General features: G+C 44.4%; 1 protein-coding gene across 2 annotated transcripts in view; it reads right to left on the bottom strand.

Moving 5' to 3' along the window:
* Positions 1-2916: 2916 nt before the first annotated feature.
* The window catches only part of LOC140715869 (CTP synthase 1-like), a 64785-nt gene continuing 41142 nt past the window's right edge, over positions 2917-26559 (bottom strand). For both annotated transcript variants that reach the window (XM_073028352.1, XM_073028350.1), the window contains 12 exons: positions 23807-23958; positions 21653-21785; positions 20857-20945; positions 18611-18705; positions 16840-16902; positions 15673-15716; positions 14224-14320; positions 13228-13283; positions 12193-12289; positions 10403-10547; positions 9125-9218; positions 2917-4915 (listed from right to left, as the gene is read on the bottom strand). In XM_073028352.1, the coding sequence (XP_072884453.1) occupies positions 9131-9218; positions 10403-10547; positions 12193-12289; positions 13228-13283; positions 14224-14320; positions 15673-15716; positions 16840-16902; positions 18611-18705; positions 20857-20945; positions 21653-21785; positions 23807-23958 (1059 nt within the window). In that variant the 3' untranslated portion in view covers positions 2917-4915; positions 9125-9130. The remainder of the gene's footprint in view (positions 4916-9124; positions 9219-10402; positions 10548-12192; positions 12290-13227; positions 13284-14223; positions 14321-15672; positions 15717-16839; positions 16903-18610; positions 18706-20856; positions 20946-21652; positions 21786-23806; positions 23959-26559) is intronic.

Raw genomic sequence — 26559 nt, forward strand, 5'->3', positions numbered from 1 at the left:
GGGTTAGAAGGCTAATTCCTCCAGGAGAACCACAACCTTGTCGTAGGGTTTGGAGGCTTGCGTGCCTCAGTGACCCAGAGACCTATGTTGGCTGGAGTCAGGGCTTTATGCTTTGGCTCTGGGTTGGGTCACCCGTGCCAAACAGGTCAAAGGGTAGAGGCCAGATTAAAAGTGGTCCACCGGTCCTCCAGGTTTGGGGGTTCAGCTCAGGGCTAACAACACCGACTGGCAAACAAAATAGTTTCGGAAATAGCAATGAAGAATCCTACCTCTAAATGTGATGGTATTCCTGAGCATATACCTGGGACTTACATGACTAACAGTAGTGAAAACCGAAAGGAAGCTACTGACATGATGAAGGAAGCCCTGAACACCAGAGATCGAGGACCTTCAATGCTCTGCTAAATGCCAGTGGCATAATGGGCATTAAGTAAGTAGGCCGATTGGTCACATGGGTGTATTTGGGCAGCACGGGCTCATTGGGCCAGGGGGTGCCTGTTGCCATGCTGGATCTCTAAATAAATAAAAAATAAAGAGAAAGCAAGTCATCTAAGTTGTAATTCGAGTTTACCGAGTTGTTTTTTTTTGGACAATTTCTCATTAAAATGGCCGGTTTCCAGATACTTGTCCTTGAACTTCAGCCTTTAAGGTCACAGGCGATGGGTGTCCAATGAGAGCTCATCAACCCAAAAATGTAACTGATTCTCTTCCCGCCGAGTCGTTCCAGCACCTTGTTTCGGGTGTTTTGCTCTCGGTCACCTGGAAAGATCGCAGGAGGACTGAAGGGAAACAGGCCGGCCAATATTGATCTCTGACACCCCAAGCTGTAATGGCATCTCGCTAACCGCTAAAGGTAACGTCAACATTTTGGGTTGACCCCTGCCTTAAGACCATGGATTAAACAGAGACTGGTGGGGGGGGGGGGGGGGTGGTGCAGGGTGGGGAGTGTCAGCAAGCAATTGTGTTGTACACAGAGGAAAGGATGTGTGGCTGCTTATAAGTGACTTGAGGACCACCTCTAGGGGAAGGGGAGAAGAATTGTTGAGGTTCTGGGTTGAAAACATGCACCACTAGAGTAGAGATAGCCAGTTAAAAGACAGAGTGTGGTTTGAGACAGGGATCCAAGGTGATTGGTGGACTGAGGAAGGGTGAAAAATAACAAGCTGGTTGTGCAAGGTCGGAATGGAATGGAATTCTTACATCCTTCACACACATGGAGTAAAAATCTTTTTGCTACATCTCTGTCTAAATGTGCAATGTACAATCATAGTAATTTATAATAAATAGAACAGTCAATTTAACATAGAAATACACTCAAATCAGCGTGAGTTAACCAGTCTGATGGCCTGGTGGAAGAAGCCATTGGTCCTGGCTTTTATACTGCGGTACCGTTTCCTGGATGGTAAAAGCTGGAATAGATTGTGGTTGGGGTGACTTTTGGGTCCCCAATGACCTATCTTTGTAAATGTCCCGAATCGTAGAACATTCACAACTACAGATGCGCTGGGCTGTCTGCACCACTCTCTGCAGAGTCCTGCGATTGAGGGAGGTACATTTCCCATACCAGGCAGTGATGCAGCCAGTCAGGAGTTAGAAAGGTTATGCTAAGCGATATAAAATGGCAGTTCAGCAAAGTACAACGTGCAGTTCTGACCACCATGTGAAAGGATATAATCATTGTATTATTTTACATATTATAATCATTAACACTTCTTCCCGCAGACTGATTTGTAGCATAAGAATTAGGTTTAACGTCACTGGAAGATGTGAAATTTGTTAACCTTGTGGCAGTAGTACACCACAAAACACTATTTTAAAAGCTTAATTTAAAATATTGAAGGGAAGATTTGATAGAGATATACAAAATTATGAGCGGTATAGATAGGGTAAATGCAAGCAGGCTTTCCCCAGAGGTTGAGTGGGACTACAACTAGAGGTTATGGATTAAAGGTGAAAAGCTTAACAGGAACACGAGGGGAAACTTCTTCACTCAGGAGGTAAAATTGTGTAATGAACTTCCAGCACAAGTGGTGGATGTGATTCTGATTTCAGTGTTTAAGAGAAGTTTGGATAGGTACATGGATAATAGGGGTGTAAATGGCTATGGTCCTGGTGCAGGTCAATGGGGGTAGGCTGTTTAAATGGATCAGCATAGACTAGATGGGCTGAAGGGCCTGTTTCTGTGCTGTGCTTTTCTATGACTCCAAGTATAAATTACAACAAGAAACTATTTACTGAGGTACAGTACAGAATGGGCAACTCCAGGCCTTCAAGTCACGCTGCAGAGCAACCCATCGATTTAACCTCAGTCTAATCATGGGACTATTTACAAAAACCAGTTAACCTACAAACCCCTATGTCTTTGGACTGTGGGAGGAAACCCACAGGGTCATGGGGAGAACATTCAAATTCCTCACAGGCAGCAGTGGAAATTGAAAAGTGGGTTGCTTGTTCTATGAAGTGTTGAGCTAACCACTACCCTATTAAAAAAAAATTAAATAAGTAGCACAAAAAGAGAGGGGAAAAGAGAGAGGCAATGTGCATGGGTTAATTGTCCATTCAGAAATCTGACAGTGGTGGGGAAGAAGCTGCTCCTGAAACGCTGAGAGTGTCTTCAGGTTCCTTTACCCCCTCCCTGATGGTAGCAATGAGAAGAGGGCATGTCCTGAGTTGCGGGGATCCTTAATGACCAAGGCCGCCTTTTTGAAGCATTGTCTTTTGCGGTTAGTCCTCGATACTGGGGAGACCAAAAAGACCACTGGGTTTATTGGCCACTTCACTCTGGTTTGTTCTGAAGTGCCCAGAGATGCGGACACAGCATAAACTTACAGGTCTATGAGAATATTTCACCCCAGACTCAAAGTGAAGATTTAGTTTAAGTTACAGTATTTCCAAGAAATAAAACAAGGCAGGCACTTAGTCAAATACTGGATTTATTGAATGGCTGTGGAAGTGAAAAGGTACCTTAGGAGTGCTCGATCCCAGTACAAAGAGCAGCTCTCAATTAAAATGCTACAAATTTCTTTCTTAAACACTAACCCAGAGATCTTTACCATGTTCCCATTCTTGTCCGGCTCTGAACCCAGTGGGAGCAGAACAGAATTGGAAATTCTTTCTCAGAATACACGTGGCCACGAGAGTAGCCACACCAATCAGGTACCCTTCGAGCTTCAGAGTGAAGCATTTCACTCACCTCAACACCGAACTGACCACAGTCTATGGGCTCACTTTCAAGGACTCTACAACTCATTTGTTTAATTTATTATTTGTTTCTATTTTTGAATTTGCAGCTTGTCTTTGTTTGCACATTGTTGTTTGTCAGTCTTTTTGTGCAGTTTTTCATTGATTCTACAGTTCTGTTGTGAATGCCTGCAAGAAAATTAATCTTTGTTGTATATGGTGACATATATGTACTTTGGTAATAAATGTATTTTGAACTTCTAAAACTGGCTCAAACAACAGCAGGGGTGAGACTCTATTTGCTCAGTCCCTCGTTGAGGAAATTAGCAAGATATCTGAATCAAACTATTGAGCACAGGAGATAGGATGTTATGTTGAAGTTGTACAGGACATTGGTGAGGCCCAATTTGGAGTATTGTGCGTAGTTTTGATCACCTACCTACAGGAAATATGTAAATAAGGTTGAAAGAGTACCGAGAAAATTTTCCAAGGATATTGCCAGGACTAGAAGACCTGATTCATACGGAAAGATAGAACAAGTTAGGACTTAATTTCTTGGAACGTGGAGATTCGATAGATATACCCCTCATAATTTTGTATAGATAGGGCAAATGCACGCAGGCTTTTTCCACTGAAGTTCAATGGGACAACAACTACAGGTCATGGGTTAAGGGTGAAAGGTGAAAAGTTTAAGGAGAACATGAGGGGAAACTTCTTCAGAGGGTGGTGAGAGTATGGAACAAGCTGCCAGTGTAAATGGTGGACGTGATTTCGATTTCAGTGTTTAATAGTTTGGATAGGTACATGGATGAGAGGGCGATAGTCTGAATGCACGTCGATGGGTCTTCGCTATTTTTAATGATTCAGCACTGACTACATGGGCTGCATTTTTCTATGACCTCTAGGAGTCATTTGACCTTCCAATGACTTTTGAGGATTGAGAGATTTGTCCCATAATACTGGCTTTGCTGAATACTCTCAAACTCAAGCCATGCAACTCTGACAGGGTCCTGGGTATTTAGAACTCAGTTTTAATATTTCACACTTTCTCCTGGCTCAACATAATCACCCCCCGGCTCACTGGAATTGTCATTAAAAAAAATACCATGGCACTATATGCACTCTCGTACTTCCACTGTGCAACAGCACTTTAATTGCATCTTGTAGACAAAATACCCCCTAGAGTTTGTAAAGTATAAAAAAAATTAAATAGTTCATCAGCTTAAAGCTCAATTATGCATTCTCCGACTGGATGTAACAGCACAACTTAAGACAGAATAATTCCGCGGTATTGCAGTTTCACAGGTAATGAACACCAACAGATCGTTCAGTAAGTAAAATATAAAGCCAAACGCTGCAAAGTTCGTATTTGTCCCCTCCCAGAGGTAGTGTTGGATAAAACGTACAACTATAAAATGGAACTTAGGAGTTCTGAACAACTTAAAGTGATCAAGCAATGACAGATAGTGACGTTCCAATTCCTATCTCCATTCACCATGTTTGCTTTGTACAGTGGTAGAAAACATTGAATTTGAAATCTAAAAGGCGTGAAAAACTTCAAATTCTTTCATTTAAAAAAACACGTACCAGTTCATTATTAGCAAAAAAAACCCAACACAAATCATAAACCCCCCACCTCAGCAACATGATGATTATGGATAGATAATACTGTGATATTTAAATGGACACTGCAGTTCAGACACACGCATCCTGATTCTGTTGAAGTAATCGATACCTGTATATAAAAAGAGATGTAACACTGATGAGTGCTGAGAATGAGGGTTTATTTATTGAGATACAGCGTAGAATAGGCCCTTTGAGCCGTGCCACCCAGTAATCCTCCGATTTAATCCTTGCCTAATCACGGGACGATTTACAATGACCAATTAACCTATTAACTGGCAAGTCTTTGGACTGTGGGAGGAAACCCGAGCACCAGGAGGAAACCCATACAGTCACGGGGAGAACGTACGAACTTCTTACAGGCAGCAATGGGAATTGAACCCCAGTCACTGGCACTGTAAAGTGTTGTGCTAACCACTACACTACCGTGCCATTTGAATGGGACACCATCACTTACTGTTTCTAGTTTAAGATGACGCTGGTGAGTCTCAGCGACTCCTGGCTGGTTGCTAACGAAACAAGGAAAACAACTAAGTAATTTGTTAATCGCTCTTCTTCTGGCAAATGATCGTCTTTAACCACCCTTTGGATTTGGTGGCAATTTGATGCGGCAGAGCCGAGGTGAGGTAGCGGGGCTCACCACTGACAGCGAGGAAGACCAGAGGTTCAACTGATTTAAGCACCAGGCCCCAGAGCACACCGAAGCAGATGTTTTGACAACAATTTAAGCGCTAGGCCATTTGAAAAGGTCAGGGTGTCAGGGCCCCCTCGAGGGTAGGGCCATTTCAGCTCAATGCTCCACACCGAACAGTGTCCCTGGACAAGCTTTTTTTGTGGACTTCGGTTCAGAATGTCATTTGCTTGAATGATTTGGTTTTTTTTTGGTCTACACATTGAGTGTTTTGAGTTTTTTTTTTAAATACATTTTTTTTTGGTGGTTTGTTTTGTGGCTGCCTATAAGGAGACGCATCTCAAGGTTGTATAATGTATACATACCCTGATAGTAAATGCACTTTGAACTTTCGAAAGTCAGTCTAGTCCAGGCATGGGCAAACTACGGCCCGCGGGCCATATGCGGCCCGTTAAGCTTTTTAATCCGGCCCGCAGAACTTGATGAAATTATATTAATAAACCTTGTTAACACCTCAGATCCATCCTGAGAATCGCCACAACAAAACTAAATCCAGACTTTGATGCGCTGGCTAAAAAGGGAGACCAACAACACTGTTCCCACTGAAATTAAAAATAAGTTTCTTCGTTGTGTTATGTAAAAAATGCATTTGAAAATATTTTTTTCAATAAGCCTTACATGTTATTTCTGTTAAGTGATGGACATGAGTAGTGCGCAGGTGCACGTACATTCTCAAAATAAAAAATGCGCTCCAGATCAAATAACGCGCTCCGCATACTGGCGCGCTGTCACTGTTCTGTCAGTGACACTGGTCGTTGCTGAGTTTTGGCACAGGGGACAATTGAATAAGAAGGAGCAGGACAAGTAGACCTGCATCTCCTACCGTTTTTGAAATAAAGACAGTCAGGAGGAGAGTGATGATGATAATATCTTGAAGGATAACAGAATTTTCAGTGCTATTAAAAAAAGCTGTATTTTATTCATTTAATTTTCAGTGTTTTAAAAGTCATTTCAATAAATAGCTAAATACCATGGGACTTCAAAGACAGATATTTTGTTGTAATGCATTTGTTCATTTTCAATTGAAATTAAAGCACATGTTTTCTACATATCCCATGATATTTTATTTTCTCTTATGAGGTGTATTACCAAAACACTCCGTCCATCTGCTCCTGGTCCGGCCCCCCTGTCAAATTTTAGAACCCTTTGTGGCCCACAAGTCAAAAAGTTTGCCCACCCCTGGTCTAGTCTCTCTGGAACTCAATCAGCTGGGTGACTGTGGACGATCACGCACCCAGTGGACATGCAAGATCAATGGACTTCTTAGTGAGGGGGCCATGGGCATGAAGCGGAAGGGGAGCAAATATTATATAGCAACGTAACAACTTGCCCAGTGTCATAGATTTACACGTCCCCAATGGGAATTTAAAGATCACAACTGCTGTCATAGGAAAGCAGCATTCATCATCAGAGATGCCCACCACCCAGGCCATGCTCTCTTCTGGCTGTTGCAAACAGGTTAGAAGGTACAAGACCCACAGTCTCACACCACCAGGTTCAAGAACAGCTACTACCGCTCAACCGTCAGGCCCGTGAATAAAAGGGGACACTCAGTTGCCCTGCTGTAACTCTGAACAATGTCACCGGATAGACACTGAAGCCAGTGGGTACTGAAGTGTTTATTCAGCAAAATGAGTAGCTATTCAAGACACCCGTGGAAGAAAAGGACTGGCCGACCCAATATTACATGACATTTTTATATGCTAAAGATCAAATATAACAGCAGGACAATTCTATAGTTAATGTATCTACAGTACTTCCTTTGAATTACATATTGTTTTCAAACACCACCTTCACACCTACACTCCAGACATCCAAAATGAATGTTAAATCAGCATTGCCCCCCTCTCTCTCTCTGGATTCATGCATTTGCAGACATCAAGTGTGTTTCCTGGTTTGCAATCCATCCCAGCCTGCAGCTCCAGGAAGACCACTGCTTGGAGCTGCATTTTAAATTCAATCTACAATCCACATTCAGATCTGAAGATTGGTTGCTGCTGAAGTTAATATTTGCTATATACCCAAATCCAGAATGCACCCTAACACGTCCCATTGTTCGTATGTTCTTATAGCCAATGATCTATAAGGACTCTATCCCATCATTTCATGTTCTTGTTCTTTATTGCTACTTATTTATATTTGCATTTGCACAGTTTGTCGTCTTCTGTACTCTGGTTGACCTTTCATTGCTCCTGACTGCATGAGTAATCTACCAGAAATATTCGTTGATCCTGTTCTCACTTAAGTTGAGACTTTTGTTGATCCCGTTATAGTTACTATTCTATAGATTTATTGAGTATGCATGCCCGCAAGAAAGTGAATTTCAGGATTGTATATGGTAATACAAGATAGAATTTTCTTCACACTTTGAGATGGATCAAAGTACCACCCACAGTGTATAACTAGTTTGTGTGTGTTCCCTCCCTCCCGTAAGGTTATCTCTAAATTCAAGGGAAAATGTCGTCCAGATTTGATGAATAAGTTAATTTAAATAAGTAGGTTCTACAGTAGTCTGATAGCAACAGGAGTCCTCATGCATCCAGAGCTGTGCTGGTTAGGATTGGTCATTAATTTGGGACCCAAATGAGCCATACGGGGAGCAGGCAGCTGCAGCGGAAACCAAACTGAGCTACACACAAGCAGTGCCTAATTAGGGTGGATGGAGTTTAAAGTTCCATTCTCAACCTTGGACATTTGTACAGGCCATAAAACAGACCCCCGGAAAACTTGCCCCTCTCAGCACCAGTTAACCAACAGAGGACACCAGAAGACACACACAGCATTAAGCTAAGAAGAGGTGAACTCTCTCTAAACAAGCTGCCCAAATAGATTAACAGATGTCTAATACCTGGGGGTATGCAGCGAAGGTGAGAAGGAGCAGGTTCAAGTGGGATGTGAGGGGCAAGTTTTTGTTATATGTGGTCAGGGATGTCTGGAATGGTAGCAGAGGCAAATACATTAGATGCCTTTGAGAGACATTTAGATAGGTGTAAATATGTGAGGAAGATGGAGGGATATGGACATGGCGTAGGGAGGAGGGATTCTTTTTTTTGATTTGCCTTTTAGCTGGTTTGGCACAACATTGTGGGCTGAATGGCCTTTTGTGTGCTGATGAGGCCATCCACAAGGTGGAGGATTTAACAGCTTTTATTCAACCTGATGGCGTGAATATCGATTTCTCCTTCTGGTTAAAAAAAAATTCCCTCCCCTACCCTTCCCTATTCCCCACTCTGACCTTCCACCTCTTCTCACCTGCCAATCACTTCCACCTCCTCCTTCCCGTTCTCCTATGCTCCACTCTGCTCTCCTATCAAATTCCTTCCTCTCCAGCCCTAGGCCTTTCCCACCCACCTGGCTTCACCCATCTCCTTCCAGCAATCCTCCTCCCCCTCTACCACCTTCTTATCCTGGTGTCCTCCCCCTTCCTTTCCGACCCTGAAGCTGGGTCTCGGACCAAAACGTCGCCTGTCAATAATAATTTCCATAGACGAGTTCCTCCAGTATTTGCGTGTCGCTATAGAAATGCATGCTTTTCCCCAGAAAGCGAGACTGCCTCAACAGCTTTTTTTTTAAGTTGACGCACGCAACTGTACGAGACGAGGACTTTGCAATCCAAGTCACAGAACTTACCCAAAGTTACGCAGGCGTCAGATTAGATGGCAGCTTTAGATCTACAATCTCAGAATCCGGGGAGCTGCTGCCACTGTAGTCACTGTACGTATCCCTGGGGGAAAGCGGCAGAAACACAAGTTTAAAGCGACGTTTGGAAAAACTACCAATTGCAACAAGCACCTTCGCTCTGTCCACAACAAGCATGATTTCCTGGTAGCTAACTATTGTCAGTCCACAGCCTTCTCTACTACCAGGATGAAGCCTCATTCAGGTTGGAGGAGCAACACCTCATATTGTCTGGGTAGCCTCCAACCTGGCAGCATCAACATCAATTTAAACCAGAAGGGAGCAGAGTTAGGCCATTCCATCAAGGCTGATCCATTTCTCTCTCCGCCCCAATCTCCTGCCTTCTCCCCGCATCCCTTCATGCCCTGACTAATCAAGAATCTATCCACCTCTGCCTTAAATATATCCAATGACTTGGCCTCCACAGATGCCCGTGGTGACAAATTCCAGAGATTCACCACTCTCTGGCTGAAGAAATTCCTCTTCATCTCCGTCCCAAATGGACACTGCGTTATTCTGAGGCTGTGACCTCTGGTCCTGGACTCCCCCCCCCCCCCCCCCCCAACAAGGAAACATCTTCTCCACATCCACTCTTTTAAGGCTTTTCACTATTCGATAAGTTTTAGTGAGATTCCCCTCATTCTTCTGAATTCCAGTGAATACAGGCCCAGAGCCATCAATTAAGTCCTCATATTGTGGCCCTTTCATTCCTAGAATCATTCTCGTGAACCTCCTCTGGACCCTCTCCAATGTCAGCACATCCTTTCTTAGATTTGGGACCCGGAACTGCTCACGCTACCCCAAGTGAGGCCTTACGAGGCCTTATGAAGCCTATCCTTGCTTTGTATTTCAGTCTTCACAAATGAATGCTAACATCACATTCGCCTTCCTCAACCTGCAAATTAACCTTTCAGGAATCCTGCATGAAAACTCCGAAGTCCCTTTGCCCCTCAGTTTTCTATTTTCTTTCCATTTAGAAAATAGTCTACCCTTTTACTTCTTCTACCAAAGTCCATGACCGTACACTCTGCAACATCTGCTACTTGTTTGCCTGATCTGGCCTTCTGTAGCCTCTCTCCTTCCTCAAAACTAACTGCCCCTCCACCCATCTTCATATCGTTCACAAACTTGGCAACAAAGCCATCGGAGCCATTACTCCAAAGACTGCCCACCACCCCCTCAAGCTCATAGAAAGCAAAATAGGTCAGACAAGCGCAGGTCTCGTAATACCTGGGTGACAGTCTACAGCCCTTTTCCAAATAACTCTGCAACTTGCCCGCAGCGGCCAGGGCTAGGCCGAAGTATGGGGGAGACGGTTTCATGGGCCTCGAGGTGAACTCCGGGTGATACTGCACGCCGACAAAATAGGGATGATCTAAGGGAGAGAGCAGACAGGAAACAAAACTCATTTAGGTAAGCACTGGCTTCATCCAATGCGTCAACTAATCAGGAAGGAAAAGCCATGAGCAACATATGCAAGATCAGTCCTGAAGTGGTGGATACTCACCGTGAGGCCATAAGACAAAGGAACTGAATTAGGCCGATTGGCCCACCAACTCCATTTCATCACAGCTGGCAACTCCCTTCTTCTACCTTCTGCCAGTAACTTTTGATGCCTTTACTAATCCAGAACCTATCAACCTCCACCTTATTGGCCAGGCCTCCACAGCTGTCTGTAGCAATGAACTCCACATATCCACCACCCTTTGGCTAAAGGGATTTCTCCTCATCTCTGCTTTAAAGGGACGCCCTTCTGATTCTGAAGCCATGCCCAGTATAGAAAACATCCACTCGATGCCATTCAGTATTTGGAAGAGATCCGTGCACCCCCCCACCCCCCCCGCCCAATTCTTCCTAACTCCAGCGAATACAGGCCCAGACCTGTCAAATGCTCATCATACATCAACCCTTTCAATCCTGGGAGCATTCTCGTGAATCCCCTCCGATCCTCTGATCCAGGGGTCCCCCATCTTTGTTTAATGCCATAGACCCTTACCATTAACCAAGGAGTCTGTGGACCCTAGGGTGGGAACCCCTACTCTAACCATTCCCTGGACTTTCCTTCAGATTTCCAGGTCCTGCAGAATTTTTTTCGAGAAGGCAAAGTAGGTAATCGCGTGACAAAAGGTTGGGCACAATTCAGACTCTTTTGCTTCACCCGTCACCTTTTAGATATCCTCCTTCCCCCTCACCTTTTTATTCTGACATCTTCCTTCTTTCTTCAAGTCCTGATGAAGGGCCCCGGCCCAAAATGTTGACTGTTTATTCATTTTCCACAGATGCTGCCCAACCTGCTGAGTTCCTCCAGTGTTTTGTGTGCGTGTTGCTTCAGATCCCAAGCTGTTTCCCAAGTTCTGAATTCAGCAGGGTCGAGTTTATAAAATCATGTGGTATATTTGGGGATTATAATCGAGATTTTCCAGTGTGAGTACAGTAATCTTTATTCAAAACGCCGATGCAGATAATACATTTTACAAGCCAAAATCTTGAGGAGCAATCGAAAATAAGAGAAGCTGAGAAGGTGGATTTGTGGGGCCTGATGCTGGTTTAACTCTGTAGTCCCAACACCCTCTCACTTCCATCCTTGTCTGAACTCTCCCAAGGGCACTCGAGTCAGCACTCCACACAACCAGCCAGTACCCTACCTCCCCATCCTCTCACCTGCAGTTTACTGGAAAACTCAGCACCCTAAGTTGAAGTTGACACCCGTCACTGTAGGCTGGTGAAACACGTTGAACGAGGATCTGGGTTTGTGAGAACTAGTCAAGCCAGAGAATGGCACTGACTCTCCGACCTAACCGCCAGGAAATCTATTCATTCATCTGAGTGTGCATGGTTCAGGCTGGCTCCTGAAACTTGAGGTAACAGCAGTGGCGGACAATGGGTCAAAGGAAAAGGTTGATATGGGCCAGACCCCTCATACTGAACTGACATTGTCAGCAGATGGGAGTGAAGACCAGGAAGTTCAATAACTTCCATCTGTTCCCCTTCCTCACCCTGACTTTTGCCTCTTCACTCACCCTCAAGCTCAATAACTTCCATTCGTTCCCCTTCCACATCCTCCCCAACGAATCGAAATCCCCTTTCCTCAAAGCTTTTCTTCATTTCCGGATTGACCTGAAACACAACCATTCAAGAGATTTTAATTCTGTGAATGTGGTGAGATCAATTCTCTGAATAAATGCAGGAAGGAAGTATCTGGTATAAAATGATTTGCATGTAATTAAGAGTTTAATCCTCCATGAGAACAACCTTGTTGTGTACGGTTTGGAGGCTTGTGTGCCTCAATGACTAGGAGAGCTATGTTGGCCGAGAGTCAAGGTTTCATGCTTTGGCTCTTGGTAGGGTCACCCATGCCAAACAGGTCAAAGGGTAGAGGCCAGACTAAGAGTGGTCCACTGGTCGTCCAGTTTCAGGGGTTCAACTCAAGGCCCACCACCCTCACTGGTGAAACAGAATTTTAACAGAAACAGCAATGAAGAATCCTTCTACATCTGAGTGTGATGGTATTCCTGAGTCTCCACCCGGGACTTGCATGACTGACAGGAGTGAAAACCAAGAGGAAGCTACTGACATGATGAAGGAAGCCCTGAATACTGCCAGAGATGGAGGACTTTAATTGCTGTCCTCAATGCCAGCGGCATAATGGACAGTAACAGGAGGTTAATAAGTAACCGACCGGAAAAGGAAGGAGGAAAACAGAGAGGCAGTCTCAACATTCACCAATGTTTGGACAACAATTTAAGTGCCAGGCCAGATTGAAAAGATCGGGGTGCCAGGGCCTCGAGGCGCAGGATGCACCGATTCAGCTCACTGCTCCGCTGAGCTGATCTAAGGGTCTGTGGGAGGAATCTCTTCGCGGACTTCAGTTCTGAACACTACTAGCTTGTGTTTATTGTCTGCATGATTTGTTTTTTTTTGTTTCTCTGCACATAATAAATGCACTTTGAACTTTGACTCAAGAAAAAAAAATGCATTGAACAAAATGCTGTAGGCTTTTGTGGAAGCAATTCTAAGCCTTTTCGCATTAACCACAGCATTAAGGAAATCCAAACCTCGTATCGATGCCTGTGTCTTTCCTCAATGGAGTCCAAATCCTTGTACAACTTCCCTAGAAGTTAAAGAGAGCAGGTATCAATTTAAAAGGAACGTGACAACACCGATCAAAAGCGAACACACTAGCCAACTATTTAAACTACCTTCAGCATAGTGATTTCTACTAATTGGGCTGAGTTTAACCCTTCTGGGACTTTTGCCCTTCCTGGGCTTGAGAACTGCTGTCGAACAAAATAAACTGGCTTACGACTGTCACATAAATTAATGTACAGTGGCGGGGAGATGTGTCTGTACCGAAGGAGGGGTGAGGCACTCCTTCCCTCTGCTAGCCAGCAGGTCACCCTTGGGCAAGGTGTAGCACCCGCTTCGCGCCCCGATCAGGGTCACGCGAAGCCATGGGAGCAGGTGGCGGATGGTCATATGAAACAAGGTAAAACAGTAACAGAATGCAGAATAAACTGTTACAGGTACAGAGAAGGTGCAGTGCAGATAAAGTGCAAGATTGGAACGAGGTGAACTGTGAGGTCAGGAGTCCAACTCATTGTACTAGGGAACCAATCAACAGTCGTAACAGCAAAATAGACACCAGCTCGAGTCTGCTGGTACGTGCTTTCAGGCTTCTGTGTCTTCTGCCTGACAGGAGAAGAGAGAATCTCCAGAGTGGGTGAAATCTTTGTGTTGGCTGCTTTATAGAGGCAGCTGGAAATGTACCCACGGCTTCATGAGACCATGATTGGGGGCTAAACAGGTGCAACACCTTACCCAAGGGTGACCTGCGGGCTAGCGGAGGAAAGGAGCATCTTGCAGCTCACCCCACTAACCAGCTCTCACAATGCCAGCTTTTCATTACATATTTAATTAATTATCCATCATCTGTCTGATGGATAATGGCCTTTAACACAAGCACTCGGTTACAGCATAAACAAAATGCTTAGCAAAAGGAAAAGGAAAATAAAAGTGGCTTGCAACTTGAAAGCAGGAAGCAGAAACCTTACTGAGTATTGAATTTTTGTCTTTGAACATTGTGGTTCTCTTGCCGAGCCTCATGGTTCCTCCCATATCCCCAGGATTGTGCTCTGGCATGTCAATCACCTGTAGGAGAAGCGACAGCAAATATTAAAACTCAGCCACAAAGAAAGGTGGTGACAGTGAATTCCCGATGCGGGGTTAATGCACTGCTGTAGAATGGTACAGCAAAGGGTGGCACGGTAGTGTCGTGGTTGGCACGACGCACTGCAGTACCGGCGACCCGAGTTCAATTCCCGCTGATGCCTGTAAGGAGATTCTACGTTCTCCCAGTGACTGCGTGGGTTTCCTCCGGGTACTTTGGCTTCAACGACTTACAAGTTAGTATGGTAATTGGTTAAGTAGGAGTAATTGGCACGGGCTTGTTGGATTAGAAGGGCCTGTTACAATGCTGTATCTCTAATTAAAACAAAGCAAGAGGTGAAATGCACCGTTTGCCTCAATGACAAACACAATCCGAGGATGTGCTGGGGGCAGCCCACAGGCATTGCAATGTTTCTAGCACCAAACCGTATACCTTTTGGAATGTAGGAGGAAACCCACACCAAAAACTCTCCCCACGGTACAGGCAATCGGGAGTTCAATTCCCATTGCTGCCCGTAAGGAGTTTGGTGTGGGTTTCCTCCTACATTCAAAGGCCTACTGGCTGGTAGGTTAATTGGTCATTGCAAATTGTCCCTTGATGTGATTAGGCTAGGGTTAAATCAGGGGATTGCTCGACAGCCTGGTTCAGAGGGCCTGTTCCATGCAGTATCTCAATCAATCAATAAATAAAGGCCTTTTGGCCCACAATATTGTGATGGCCTTTTACCCCAATCCAAGATCAATCTAACCCTTGCCTCCCACTTGGGCCTCCATTTTGCTGTCATCCATGTACCTACCCAAGAGCGTCTTCAATGTCTCTGATGCAACTGCCTTTACTGTCACCCTAGCCCCCACCGCTGTGTAAAAAATCTACCTGACATCCCCCCACTATACTATCCTCATATTAGCCATTGTCGCAATGGGGGAAAAGAGGAATCCTCTTCCACACACCGCTGATGGACATCGTATGCACCTCTAGTAAGTCTCTGCTTATCCTAGATGATAAACCGTTAGTTTTGCTGCTATACCACTTTCTACCAGTGAGTGTGAAAAATACACAAGTTTGTTTAAAAAAGTACAAATCTTATAAAAGAATTATTTTTAAAAAGCGGTTACAGGCATCGTGTTAGATACTGGCATGAGTATAGATGGGTTCCTGATGACTTACATAGACATTGTGGGACAAAGGGTCAGTTTTTGCAATTACTATAGAACAGTTCTTTGTATCAGAGGAAAATGTCTAAGCAAGTTACCCTGAACTTTTGGAAGAGCTTCAAAAAAACAAACAAAACAAAACCAAGCAAACATCCACTAGGATCATAACACATACATACCACAGGATAGCTGGTGTTCGGATCAAATTCAGTAGAATTGGCATCTACGAAAGTTTAAAAAAAATATCACATAGTGAAACACATCGTATGTAAAACTCAGTTTTATACTTTGATAAATCCTGGTTGTTGATTCGAGTGTAAAGTTGTCATTTCAAAGTTCAAAGTGAATTTATTATCTAAGTACATATATGCTACCATATACAACCCTGAGATTCAGTTTCTTGAAGGTATACTCAACAGATCTATAGAATAATAACTACAGCGGGATCAATGAAAGATCAACCAAGTTGTTCATTTAAAACAAGACAATGTTTCTCCAGACCAGGGTGAAAAGCACAGTAGTACACGCAAAACGCACAATAACTTTGGAAAGTAAGAATAAAATCTACAAGTGAAGTATGTATAAACAAACAAAGTAAAGTGGATAAATTAAATATTGTAAGGTACAGAGCAGATTAACCAGTGACACTTCGAATGTGATGCGACAGGGAGTTCAGAAGCCTAACGGTCTGAGGGAAGAAACTGTTTCCCATTTTGACTGCTCTTTATCAGAGTCTCCTGCCTGATGGTAGAAAGTCAAAGAGGATGCTGGATGGATGGGTGGGATCCTTGATAATACTAAGGGCCCTGTGTATGCAGCGCTCCTGATAAATGCCCCAAATGGATAGTAGGGAGACCCCTACGACCCTCTTGGCCATTCTCATGGTCCTTTGTAGGGACTTACAGTCTGATGCTTGGCTGCTCCCACACCAGACGGAGATGCAGTTTGTGAGGACACTCTCAATGGCGCCCCTGTAAAATTCAGTTAAAATGTGTGGCGGGGGGGGGGGGGGGGGGGGGCGAAAAAGAGTCACCAATTATTACCGGTGCCAATGGGACAGAGTGCCTGGGGTGATGAAGGCCACTCTCTTTCACCAAACAACTTCCCAGCTCTTTATTTCACCCCTCCCCTCTCCCAGATTCACCTATCATCTACAACCTTGTACTTCTTCCTCTGCTCCCTCCACCTCGAGACTCTGATTTCTCTTCCTTTTCAGTCCCGAAGAAGGGCTTCAGCCTGAAATATTAACCGTTTACTCTTTCCCACAAATGCTGCCTGGCCTGATGAGTTCCCCCAGCATTCTGTGTGTCACTTTAATCAAGCGAAGGAAAGAAATTTGCCTGTACCTGACCAGTTAAGTTCATTCCGCGCAAACTCCACAACAGCCAACTGCATTCCAAGGCACACACCTAACAGAGACCAAACAACTCAACATTAGAATCCTTAACAACAATGAAATATCTTAAAATATTTAGCAGAGAGGGGGAGAGGGAGGTGGTTCATTGATTAAAATTTGACTCAGACAGTTATAATTAAAGTTCAATGTAAAATTTATTATCAAAGTACATACATGTCACCATATACAACCCTGAGATTCATTTTCCTGCGGGCATACTCAGCAAATCTATAGAATAGAAACTATAACAGGATCAATGAAAGATCAACCAGAGTGAAGGAGACAAACTATGGAAGTGAAAATATAAATAAATAATGAGAACATGAATCCTTAAAGTGAGATCATTGGTTGTGGAATGATGCGGCAAGTGAGTGTAGTTATTCCTTTTTAATCAAGAGCCTGATGGTTGAGGGATAGTTAACTGTTCTTCAACCTGGTGGTGCGAGTCCTGAGGCTCTCGTATCTTCACCCTGATGGAGGTAGCGAGAAGCGGGCACGTCCTGGGTGATGGGGGGTCCTTAATGATGGATGCAGCCTTTTCGAGGCATCGCTCCTTCAAGATGTCCTGGATACTACGGAGGCTAGTGCCCATGATGGAACTGACTTGAGTTTACAACTCTGCAGCTGACTTTGATCGTGTGCAGTAGCACCCACCTCCCACACCAGACGGGGATGCAGCCAGTTAGAATGCTCTACACTGTACACCTGTAGAAACTTCCAAGTGTTTTTTTGAGAGAGGCCAAATCTTTTCGAAATCCTAATGAAACATAGCCACCTTTGTGCCTTCTTTGTCGCTCTATCGATATATTAGGCTTCTGTAACTTTAACATTTTATTCTGCCTTCCATGATTGCTTTCTCTTGTACAACCTCAATGTAAATTTGCGATGAAATGATCTGTACGTGTACAGATGCCATGCAGAGTAAAGTTTCTCACTGTAAATGGGCACATTGTGACAGTAACAAATAATTCAGCGACATAATATTTTAGCGGCTGACGATGGCAAATTTTTAATAATTTATTTATTGACAGGATGTGATGTCACTGACATGCTATTATCAACTGTACATCCTGGGGTAGTTAGCACAACGCTTTACAGTGCAGGCGACCCAGGTTTTAATTCCCGCTGCTGCCTGTAAGGAGTTTGTATGTTCTCCCTCCTGACCATGTGGATTTCATTCAAGTGCTCCAGTTTCCTACCACAGTCCAAAGATGTACCAGTTGGTAGATTAATTGATCATTACAGATTGTTCCGTGATTAATCTAGGATTAAGTTGCAGGAATGCTGGGCTGTTCGTCTTGAAAAGCTGGAAGAGCCTATCCAGCACAGTATCCCAATAAATAATTGCCCTTGACTGAGGAAATGGTTTGAAGTCAACATCAGTTGTGGGTGAGGAGTCATTTTCAAGGATAGAAGGCTTTCTTTGCTGAAGGTTACTCTGTGGGTTTTCGTATGTATGTTATCAATTCCATAATCATACAAAAATTCAAAATACATTTATTTTCAACATATGTACGCAGTATACAACTGGGAGATTCACCTTCCCCACAGACGACTAAACACAAAGAAAACCACGGAACCCGTTCAAAGAAAAATATCAAACCCCCACACAAACAAAAAAAAAACACATTGCGCAAAAGGCAACCAAAAAAAAAGTTATTTAAGTGGGAATACAGACTGAAGGCAGTACACCAGACAAAAAGTTGGATAATTCCTCTTACCCAGAAATGGCTTCTTCTGTTTTCTGGCCCAAGCAATAGCGAGAATCTTCCCCTCCGTCCCTCGGACACCGAAACCTCCGGGCACTAGAACTCCACTGCAAGAGGAAACCATGGACACCGAGTCATCCAGCAACACAAGTTGGAACTTTCACAAAACCTAGAGATTTACCCAGTGATGGGTTCCAACAATCTGCCTACAAAGCAGTTGTAAACTCAGCCAGCTCGATAGGGCGATAGCCACCCCATCATCAAAGACATCTTCAGAAGGCAATGCCTCAAGAAGTTGGTACCCATCCATCATCAAGGACTCACCATCTAGGACTCTCTTCTCATTGCTACCACCAGAGAGGAGGTACAGAAGCCTAAGACACACACTCAATGTTTTTTAAAAAATTGGGATACAGCACGGACTAGGTCCTACCACCCAGCATTCCCTCTAATTAATCCTAGCCCAATCATGGAACTATTTACAATGACTAATTAACCTACCAACCGGTAGGTCTTTGGACTGTGGGGATGGGAACGAGTGCACAAGAGGAAACCCACGAGGTCACAAGGAGAATGTACAAACTCCTGGCAGGCAGCGACGGGAATTGAACCAGGGTCACTGGCACTGTAAAGTGTTGTGCTAACAGCTATAAATGGTGTTGTCCGGCTCACCAGAATGCTGCCTAGATTAGAGGGCATGTGCGTAAGGGGAGAGTGGACAAACTTGGGCTGTTTTCTCCAGAGCAGCAGAGGCTAAGGTGAGATCTGCTAACATATTTTCACATTAAGTGCACAATTAATGGAATGGCAGTTAAAAGCAGGAGTTTCACAGCACTGATATTCAGAAGGATCTTGGATCCCAGGTCCAGAGCTCCCTGAAAGTGGCAGCGCTAGTAGATCAGGTCGGGTCTGAGAGCAAGGACGTTTGGACAATTTAAGCGCCAGGCCAGACTGAAAAAGCCAGGGTGTTAGGACCAGAGGCGAAGTGAAGCAAGGGCTGGTTCTGCTCACCGCTCTGCAGCGTTTACTCAGCTCGGCTCTGAACTGAGGTGGTGGCCTGCTCCCGCTACAGGGACACCTGGCTTCGCGTCTGCGGCTTGTGTTTACTCGGCTCTGTGCTGAACTGATGCCGTGGCCTGCTCCAACCGCAGTGATGCCTGGCTTCACGTCTTTCAGAAAACTTCAGTTCTGGATGTTATCTGCTGACTTTTATTGTTTGCACAATTTTTTTCCCTCTCTCTGCACATTTACAGTCTTTTAAATGGGTTCTTTTGGGCCTCGGTTCAGACTGCTGCTCCACGACTCTGCATTGAACTATGGGACTCGGTTCAGAACGCTATCTGCTTGAGGTTATTGTTTACATGGTCTCTTACTTCTCTCTGCACACTGGGTGTTCCACATTCTTCCTTTTCATGGGTTCTTAGTTTTGTGGCTGCCTGCAAGGAGATGAATCTCAAGCTTGGATAATATATACATACTTTGGTAATAAGTGTACTTTAAACTTTCACAAAGGCGGCCTACAAAAAAAACTAACCTTCATCGCCATGGCAATGAGTCTAAGAGCTGGAAAGTTGAGTTACAGTTCTATAAAACTTTTTGATTAGGTCACATCTGGAGTATCATATTTAGCTCTGGTCACCCCAATGAGTATTAGTGAGAAGACAGCATGGACAGTAAAGGGTCCTTAATGATGGATGCTGCTTCTTGAAGATTTGCTCAGTGGATTGTTGGAATCCACTGTAAAACTAAAGTTGTCACTTAATCATAATTTTGTTTTTACAAACTCAAGTATTTTTCAGCGTGTGGCACTGGCAGAAAGCGGTACAGCAGTTACATAACGGGTTACCACCTTTCTCATCTTTCATCGTCTAAGTGTTAGCACATAACCATGTGATGCAATTGTGCAACCAGTGATTGGTTTATTCTTATCTGAGGAATTTCTTTTAGCTTGACTATAAAAGTGATGGATGTTTCAGGCTTCTTCATCTTTACTTTTCACTGCTGTTTCTCAGCACTTCACTTTGATTAGTATTTGATTGTTTAAACTTTGTAAACAATGATCGACAAGAATTAAAACCCCTCGCCATTCTTGATCCTCAGAAAAACCCAAAGGATCAGAAAAATAACGGAACAGGATCAAGCAACAATTTCTAAACAGTATTCAAAAGACATGCTTCACACACTTTGGCAGCTGATCTGCATTTTGCGGAGACATTTATGAAGGGAAGGCTATAGCAGATGGAATTTCAGGGACTTACTTGGCACTGCATAGATTCTGCCAGGCCTCGTGGTATTTGACTGGATCTTCCTCCTGTCTTGCTGGCTCCAGGTCAGCTGAATCTATATACTGCCAAGAAAATAGTTAAATATTTAAACCACCTTCCACTTGCCCTGTGCAGACACATCAGCAATATTTAAAGACAACGCGAGAGTCGACATTTAGTGACAGCAAAGTACTCAACACAAACTGTTAGTATTACTTCCTCTCCAGCCCTTGCCCTTTCCTACCCACCTGGATTCATCTACCAATTTCCAGCTATCCTCCTCTCCTTCCACCCCACTTTTTAAATCGGCAATCTTCCCCCTTCCGCCTCAGTCCTGAAGAAAGGCCAAGTGGTTAAGGCGTTCGTCTAGTGATCTGAAGGTCGCTAGTTCGAGCCTTGGCTGAGGCTTGTGTGTGTGTCCTTGAGCAAGGCACTTAACCACACATTGCTCTGCGACGACACCGGTGTCACGCTGTATGGGTCCTAATGCCCTTCCCTTGGTCAACACTGGTGAAGTGGAGAGGGGAGACTTGCAGCTTGGGCAACTGCCAATCTTCCATAAAAAAAATCCTTGCCTAGGTTTGCGCCCTGGAAACTTTCCAAGGCTCAAATCCATGGTCTATCGAGACTAAAGGAGGCCTACAAAACGACTGGGAACCCCTGATGTAGATCAAGCACATCTACTGCCCTGAACTCATTGATCTTCCATCAAAATAAATGTTAAATTTGCAAGACTCCTAACGTAACAATACAGAAACTGAGGCAAGGAGTGAATCGGTACCCAGCCTACCTTCACTTCCAACTTCTGGTTAATCGCTAATGCGGAGTGCTCCAAGGCTTTGATCACAGAAGCATAAGAGTCCGAGAGTTTGGTATATTTGCCAACCAATGCAATGGAACAAATTTCTAACGTGCGGTCATATCTGGTTGGGTAAAGAGAAAGACAGAGAAAAGAACTATAGTCATTCCAAGACAGAGCTGAATGAACTGGTTAATACAAGACAGAAAACCTCTCTGGTCAATGCTTTAGATAAGATATAAAATCTTTAATTCTTAGGACACAAGTTTAAGCCACCAATTCATATTTCATTAGTGGTTCTGATTTCACTCCTACTCAAACATAAAAGGAAAAGTACTATCGGTGTCATTAGCTACAGGAGAGGTACCCGTCGTGGTCTGCTGCTACTGCAGCCCATCCAATTCGAGACTCTTCTGCACACCACTGTTGTAACACGTGGTTATTTGAGTTACTGTCACCCTCCTGTCAGCTTGAACCAGTCTGGCCATTCTCCTCTGACCTCTCTCATTATCATGTATAACTTGTATTTACCCTATCTATACCCCTCAAAAGTTTGTAAACCCCCACTCAATCTACTAAATTTTAAAGAATCTAGTCCTAACCGAGCCAATCTTTCCTTTTACTCAGGTTCTCCAGTCATGGCAACATCCTTGTAAATTTCGTCTGCAATCTTTCAACCTTGTTTACCTTTCCTGTAGGTCGGTGACCAAAACTGCACACAATACTCCAAATTAGGCCTCACTAATGTCTTATAAAACTTCAACAAAGCATCCCATCCCATGTACACTATACATTGATCCATGAAGGCCAATGTGCCAAAAGCTTTCCTTACGACCCTATCTACCTCTGACTCGTCTTTCAATGAATTACGGACCTGTATTCCCAGATCCCTTTGTCTGCCACACTCCTCAGTGCCCTACCACTCACTGTACAGGACCTACCCTGGCTTGTCCTACCAAACTGCAACACCTCACACTGTCTGCGGTAAATTCCATCTGCCGGCAGATTTGGTAAGATTTTCCCTTATGCCGATTGAGCCACAAGCAGTTAGTTTTAGACTGGGGAAGACATGTCAGTAAAAACAGTTCACACCCAACTCAGATTCACTCTCCACAGCTGAACCCAAGGAATTCTTTCAGTGCAGCAAAAGTCAATCCTGTAAGCCAGATGTTATTCCTGAGGAATCCTAGGAAGTAGCAACACCATGTGGGAAAGTTGATTTGAGTACTGAACCAATAACGAGGCCATCCTCTCTGTAATTATTTGCAAACTATTTCATCGGTGAAACACAACACTCCATACATAAAGCACAAGGAGTTAATAGAATCATACAGTGTACTGGTAGTGGGGGAGATGCATCAGTGCGAGGTAAGTCGCTCCTTCCCTCCGCTAGCCTGCAGGTCACCCTTGGGCAAGGTGTAGCACCTGCTCAGCCCCCCCCGATCAGGGTCACATGAAGCCACGGGAGCAGGTGGTGGATGGTCCTACGAGCAGCCGGTGCAGATCACAAGTCCTGGTTATGCGACCACTGACGCCAGGCAGATGATCTCTGCTGAGTAGCGCTAACGGCTGGGGGTCACCCGGACTTTGCGTCTGCGGGCTCCGTGACATTTTCTCCACTCTTTGCTGAACGGACACTGCAGCTGTGGGGCTGTTCCAAGGGCCTCTGTTCTACAAGCTATTTGGTTACTCTTAATTTTTGCACAATTTGTTTTCTCCCCCCTCTCGGTCTCTGCACATCGATGCTTGTTTTTTTTTTAAAAAAAGGGTTTTTTGGTTATCTTAGGCTCCTTTGTTTCATGGCTGCCTGTAAGGAGACAAATCTCAAGGTTGTATAACGTATACATTCCTTGAACGGTAAAAGCTCGGATCTTTTGCCTTGTGATAGAACGTGACTGACGGGAATGCAATTGTTGTTCCTTTCCGTGCCTTCTGACGCACCGGGCGGCAACCTTGCCGGCTTTTTAGCATTTTTGTCTGTTTTCAGACAAAACTCTCAACCCAGCACGGATGGAAAGCACGCAAGGAGTTGGTCGGATTCGAACCCAGGACCACTTGCCCCGAAGGCCGGTGCTGATGCCACGACAGCACCGGACCGCCGAGAACTCGAGATCGTAAATAACCAAGATAGAGAAGCTACCGTACCTGTCTGCCATATCCTTCCATTTGTTCAGTAGTCTTCTAGGTTTAGTTTCGTACTGGAGGTCAAGCCTTTCCTTAAAGTACTGCACAACCCCCTCGGCTTCAAGTAGCAAGGGAACTCGATAGAGAGAACAAACATCATACACGCAAATAACCTGGAATGAAACATATATTTAAGCCTGAGAAACATCACTAGTCATAGATTTATAGAACACTACAGCACTGAAATAGGCCATTCAGCCGAACTATTAATCTGCCTCGTCCCATGGACCAGAGCTCTTCATACCCCTCCGAATCTTGTGCCCATCCTAATTTCTCTTAAACTTTGACATCGAAACCAAATCCACCACGTCCATCGGCAGCTCGTTCCACACTCGCAGTGGCCCGAGTGAAGGGGTTGTCCTTCAGTCAGTTTGTCACGAGGCACAAGTGGGGCGGTGGGAGGTTTGGGGTTCTGATGTTTTTCCACCATTCATACTTTGGGGTTTCTTGTTTCATGGATGTTTGTGAAGAGCAAGAATTCCAGGTTGTGTACTGTAGACATTCTCTGATATTAAACGGAACCACTGAGCCCACGACATCTCATTCTTGTCTCACCCAACCTCGGTGGAAAAAGCTCCTGCTTGCATTCACCATTTCTATAACCTCAATTTTGTATACTGGTACACCAATATAAACAGTGTGTATCGTTCCCCAATTATGATTGGGAAGGATTAACTCAGCAAATTGTACTGGAATCACACTAACCCAGACGACAGAAGCTGGAATCCAGACAGGAAAATAAAAGCACTTTAAGACTCAGAGTTGCGCAGACCATCTTGTCTACGTTGAGCAAACTGCATACCTTAGCTAATCCCATTTGCCTGCGTTTGACCCATATCCTCCAAATCAGGGGTTCCCAATCTTTTTCATGCCATGGACCAATACCATTAAGCAAGGGATCCTTAGGCCGCAGCTTGGGAACCCCTGATCTCCATCTTCCCTATCAATGTAGCCGTCCATATGAACCCACCTCTACCATTTATGCTGGCAGAACATTCCATACACCCACCGCTGTGTGTGGAAAAACTTGCCGAGTTCCTCTCTAAAGACTTCCGTTCTCATCTTAAACTTATGCCCTCTAGTTAAAGATTCCTCTATCCAAATGAAAAAAAAAACTGTTACTACTACCCTATCTTTGGTCCTCATAATTTGATAAATCTCTTCAAGGTCACCTCATTGCTTCTTGGCTCAATGGAAACCAATCTCAGCCAAGTCTCCCTCTCCTTGTAATTGGAACCCCCCCAATGCAGATGTGTTCTTGTCGAGAAACTCTGCAGATACTGGAAATCCAGAGCAAGAACGAACACGAACACACACACACACACACCCGGAGGAACTCAGCAGGCCAGGCAGCATCTATGGAAATAATAAGTCGATAGTTCTGGCTGAGATTCATCTTCAGAACTGAGAAGGAAGTGGGAAGACGCCAGAATAAAAGGTTGGACGAGGGGAGGTAGGATAGCTAGAGAGTGATAGGTGAAGCCAGGTGGGTAGGAAAAGTAAAAGGCTAGAGAGGAAGGAATTTGATAAGAGAGGAGAGTGGACCAGAGGAGAAAGGGACCCGGGGGAGGTGACAGGTAGGTGAGAAGAGGTAAAAGGCCAGAGTGGGAAATAGGAGGAGGAGAGCAGGAGGGAATTTCTTTTAAACCAGAAGGAGAACTTTTCTGCATTCTCTATAACCAAATCACACTTTTTCTTTAATGTGAAGACAAGCTCACAAATTCCAAACCAGTCTCGCCAATGGCCTGTAAATCTGCAACACAATCTGCCAGCTCTTGTACTCACACAAAATGCTGGAGGAACTCAACATTCATGAAGGGGAATAAACAGTCGGCATTTCAGCCCAAGGCCCCTCTCATCAGGACTGGTAAGGAAGGAGAAAGAAGCCAGAACGAGAAGCTGGAGGGAGAGGAAGAAGGGTCTGTGCCTGAAATGCCTGTTTATTCACATTCAAGATGCTGCCTGACTTGCTGACTTCCTCCAGCACTTTGTCTGCACTGCTCAAAATTTCTCGTGTTCATTCCCATTACCGATGAAGGCATCTGTGTCACACACCTTCTCCCCCTCCTTGACTACATGAACGGTCATTTTTTAGGGATCTGGTGTAGGTACTTGTACCTCTGTGTCACTCCCCAGGGCCCTACCAAACACTATGTTCTGGCCTGGTTTATCTTCCCAAAACATATCACATTGAACTTGCACCTGCTGTTCCTTTGCCCATTTCCCCAGTTGATCAATCGTCATACAAAATGTCATCCATCTCTTTCTCTCCACAGATGCTGTCTGACCTGCAGAGTTCTTCCAGTAGTTGTTCTTTTGCTCAAATGAAATCACAACAGCAAAAGACTACAACATCTTACTCTGAATACATTGGATGGGAAAGATTTTGCTTCCTGAATACCTTTGGGCATATCTTGTGGATTGTGGGCTGCTGATCATGAAAATCGCCATGAAATTTCCCTATCATGTGCCATTAAAAACACTGCCTATATTTCTTATTTGAATTCATAATTCAAGGCAGATTAACTGATGCCAAGATTGAGGAAGGAATTTCTGTTGGTCCACAAATCAAACAAGTCATAGTGAGAGGCAATTCAAAGACCTTCTAGTGGGACCGGTGAAAATCACATGGAAGGCATTCAAGCCTGGTGTTGAAAATTTTCTTGGCAATTACAGAACACCTAACTACGTGCAGCTGGCTGACAACGTGCTTC

The sequence above is a fragment of the Hemitrygon akajei genome, chromosome 24 (genome assembly GCF_048418815.1).
Source record: "Hemitrygon akajei chromosome 24, sHemAka1.3, whole genome shotgun sequence".
Classification (NCBI taxonomy): Eukaryota; Metazoa; Chordata; class Chondrichthyes; order Myliobatiformes; family Dasyatidae; genus Hemitrygon; species Hemitrygon akajei.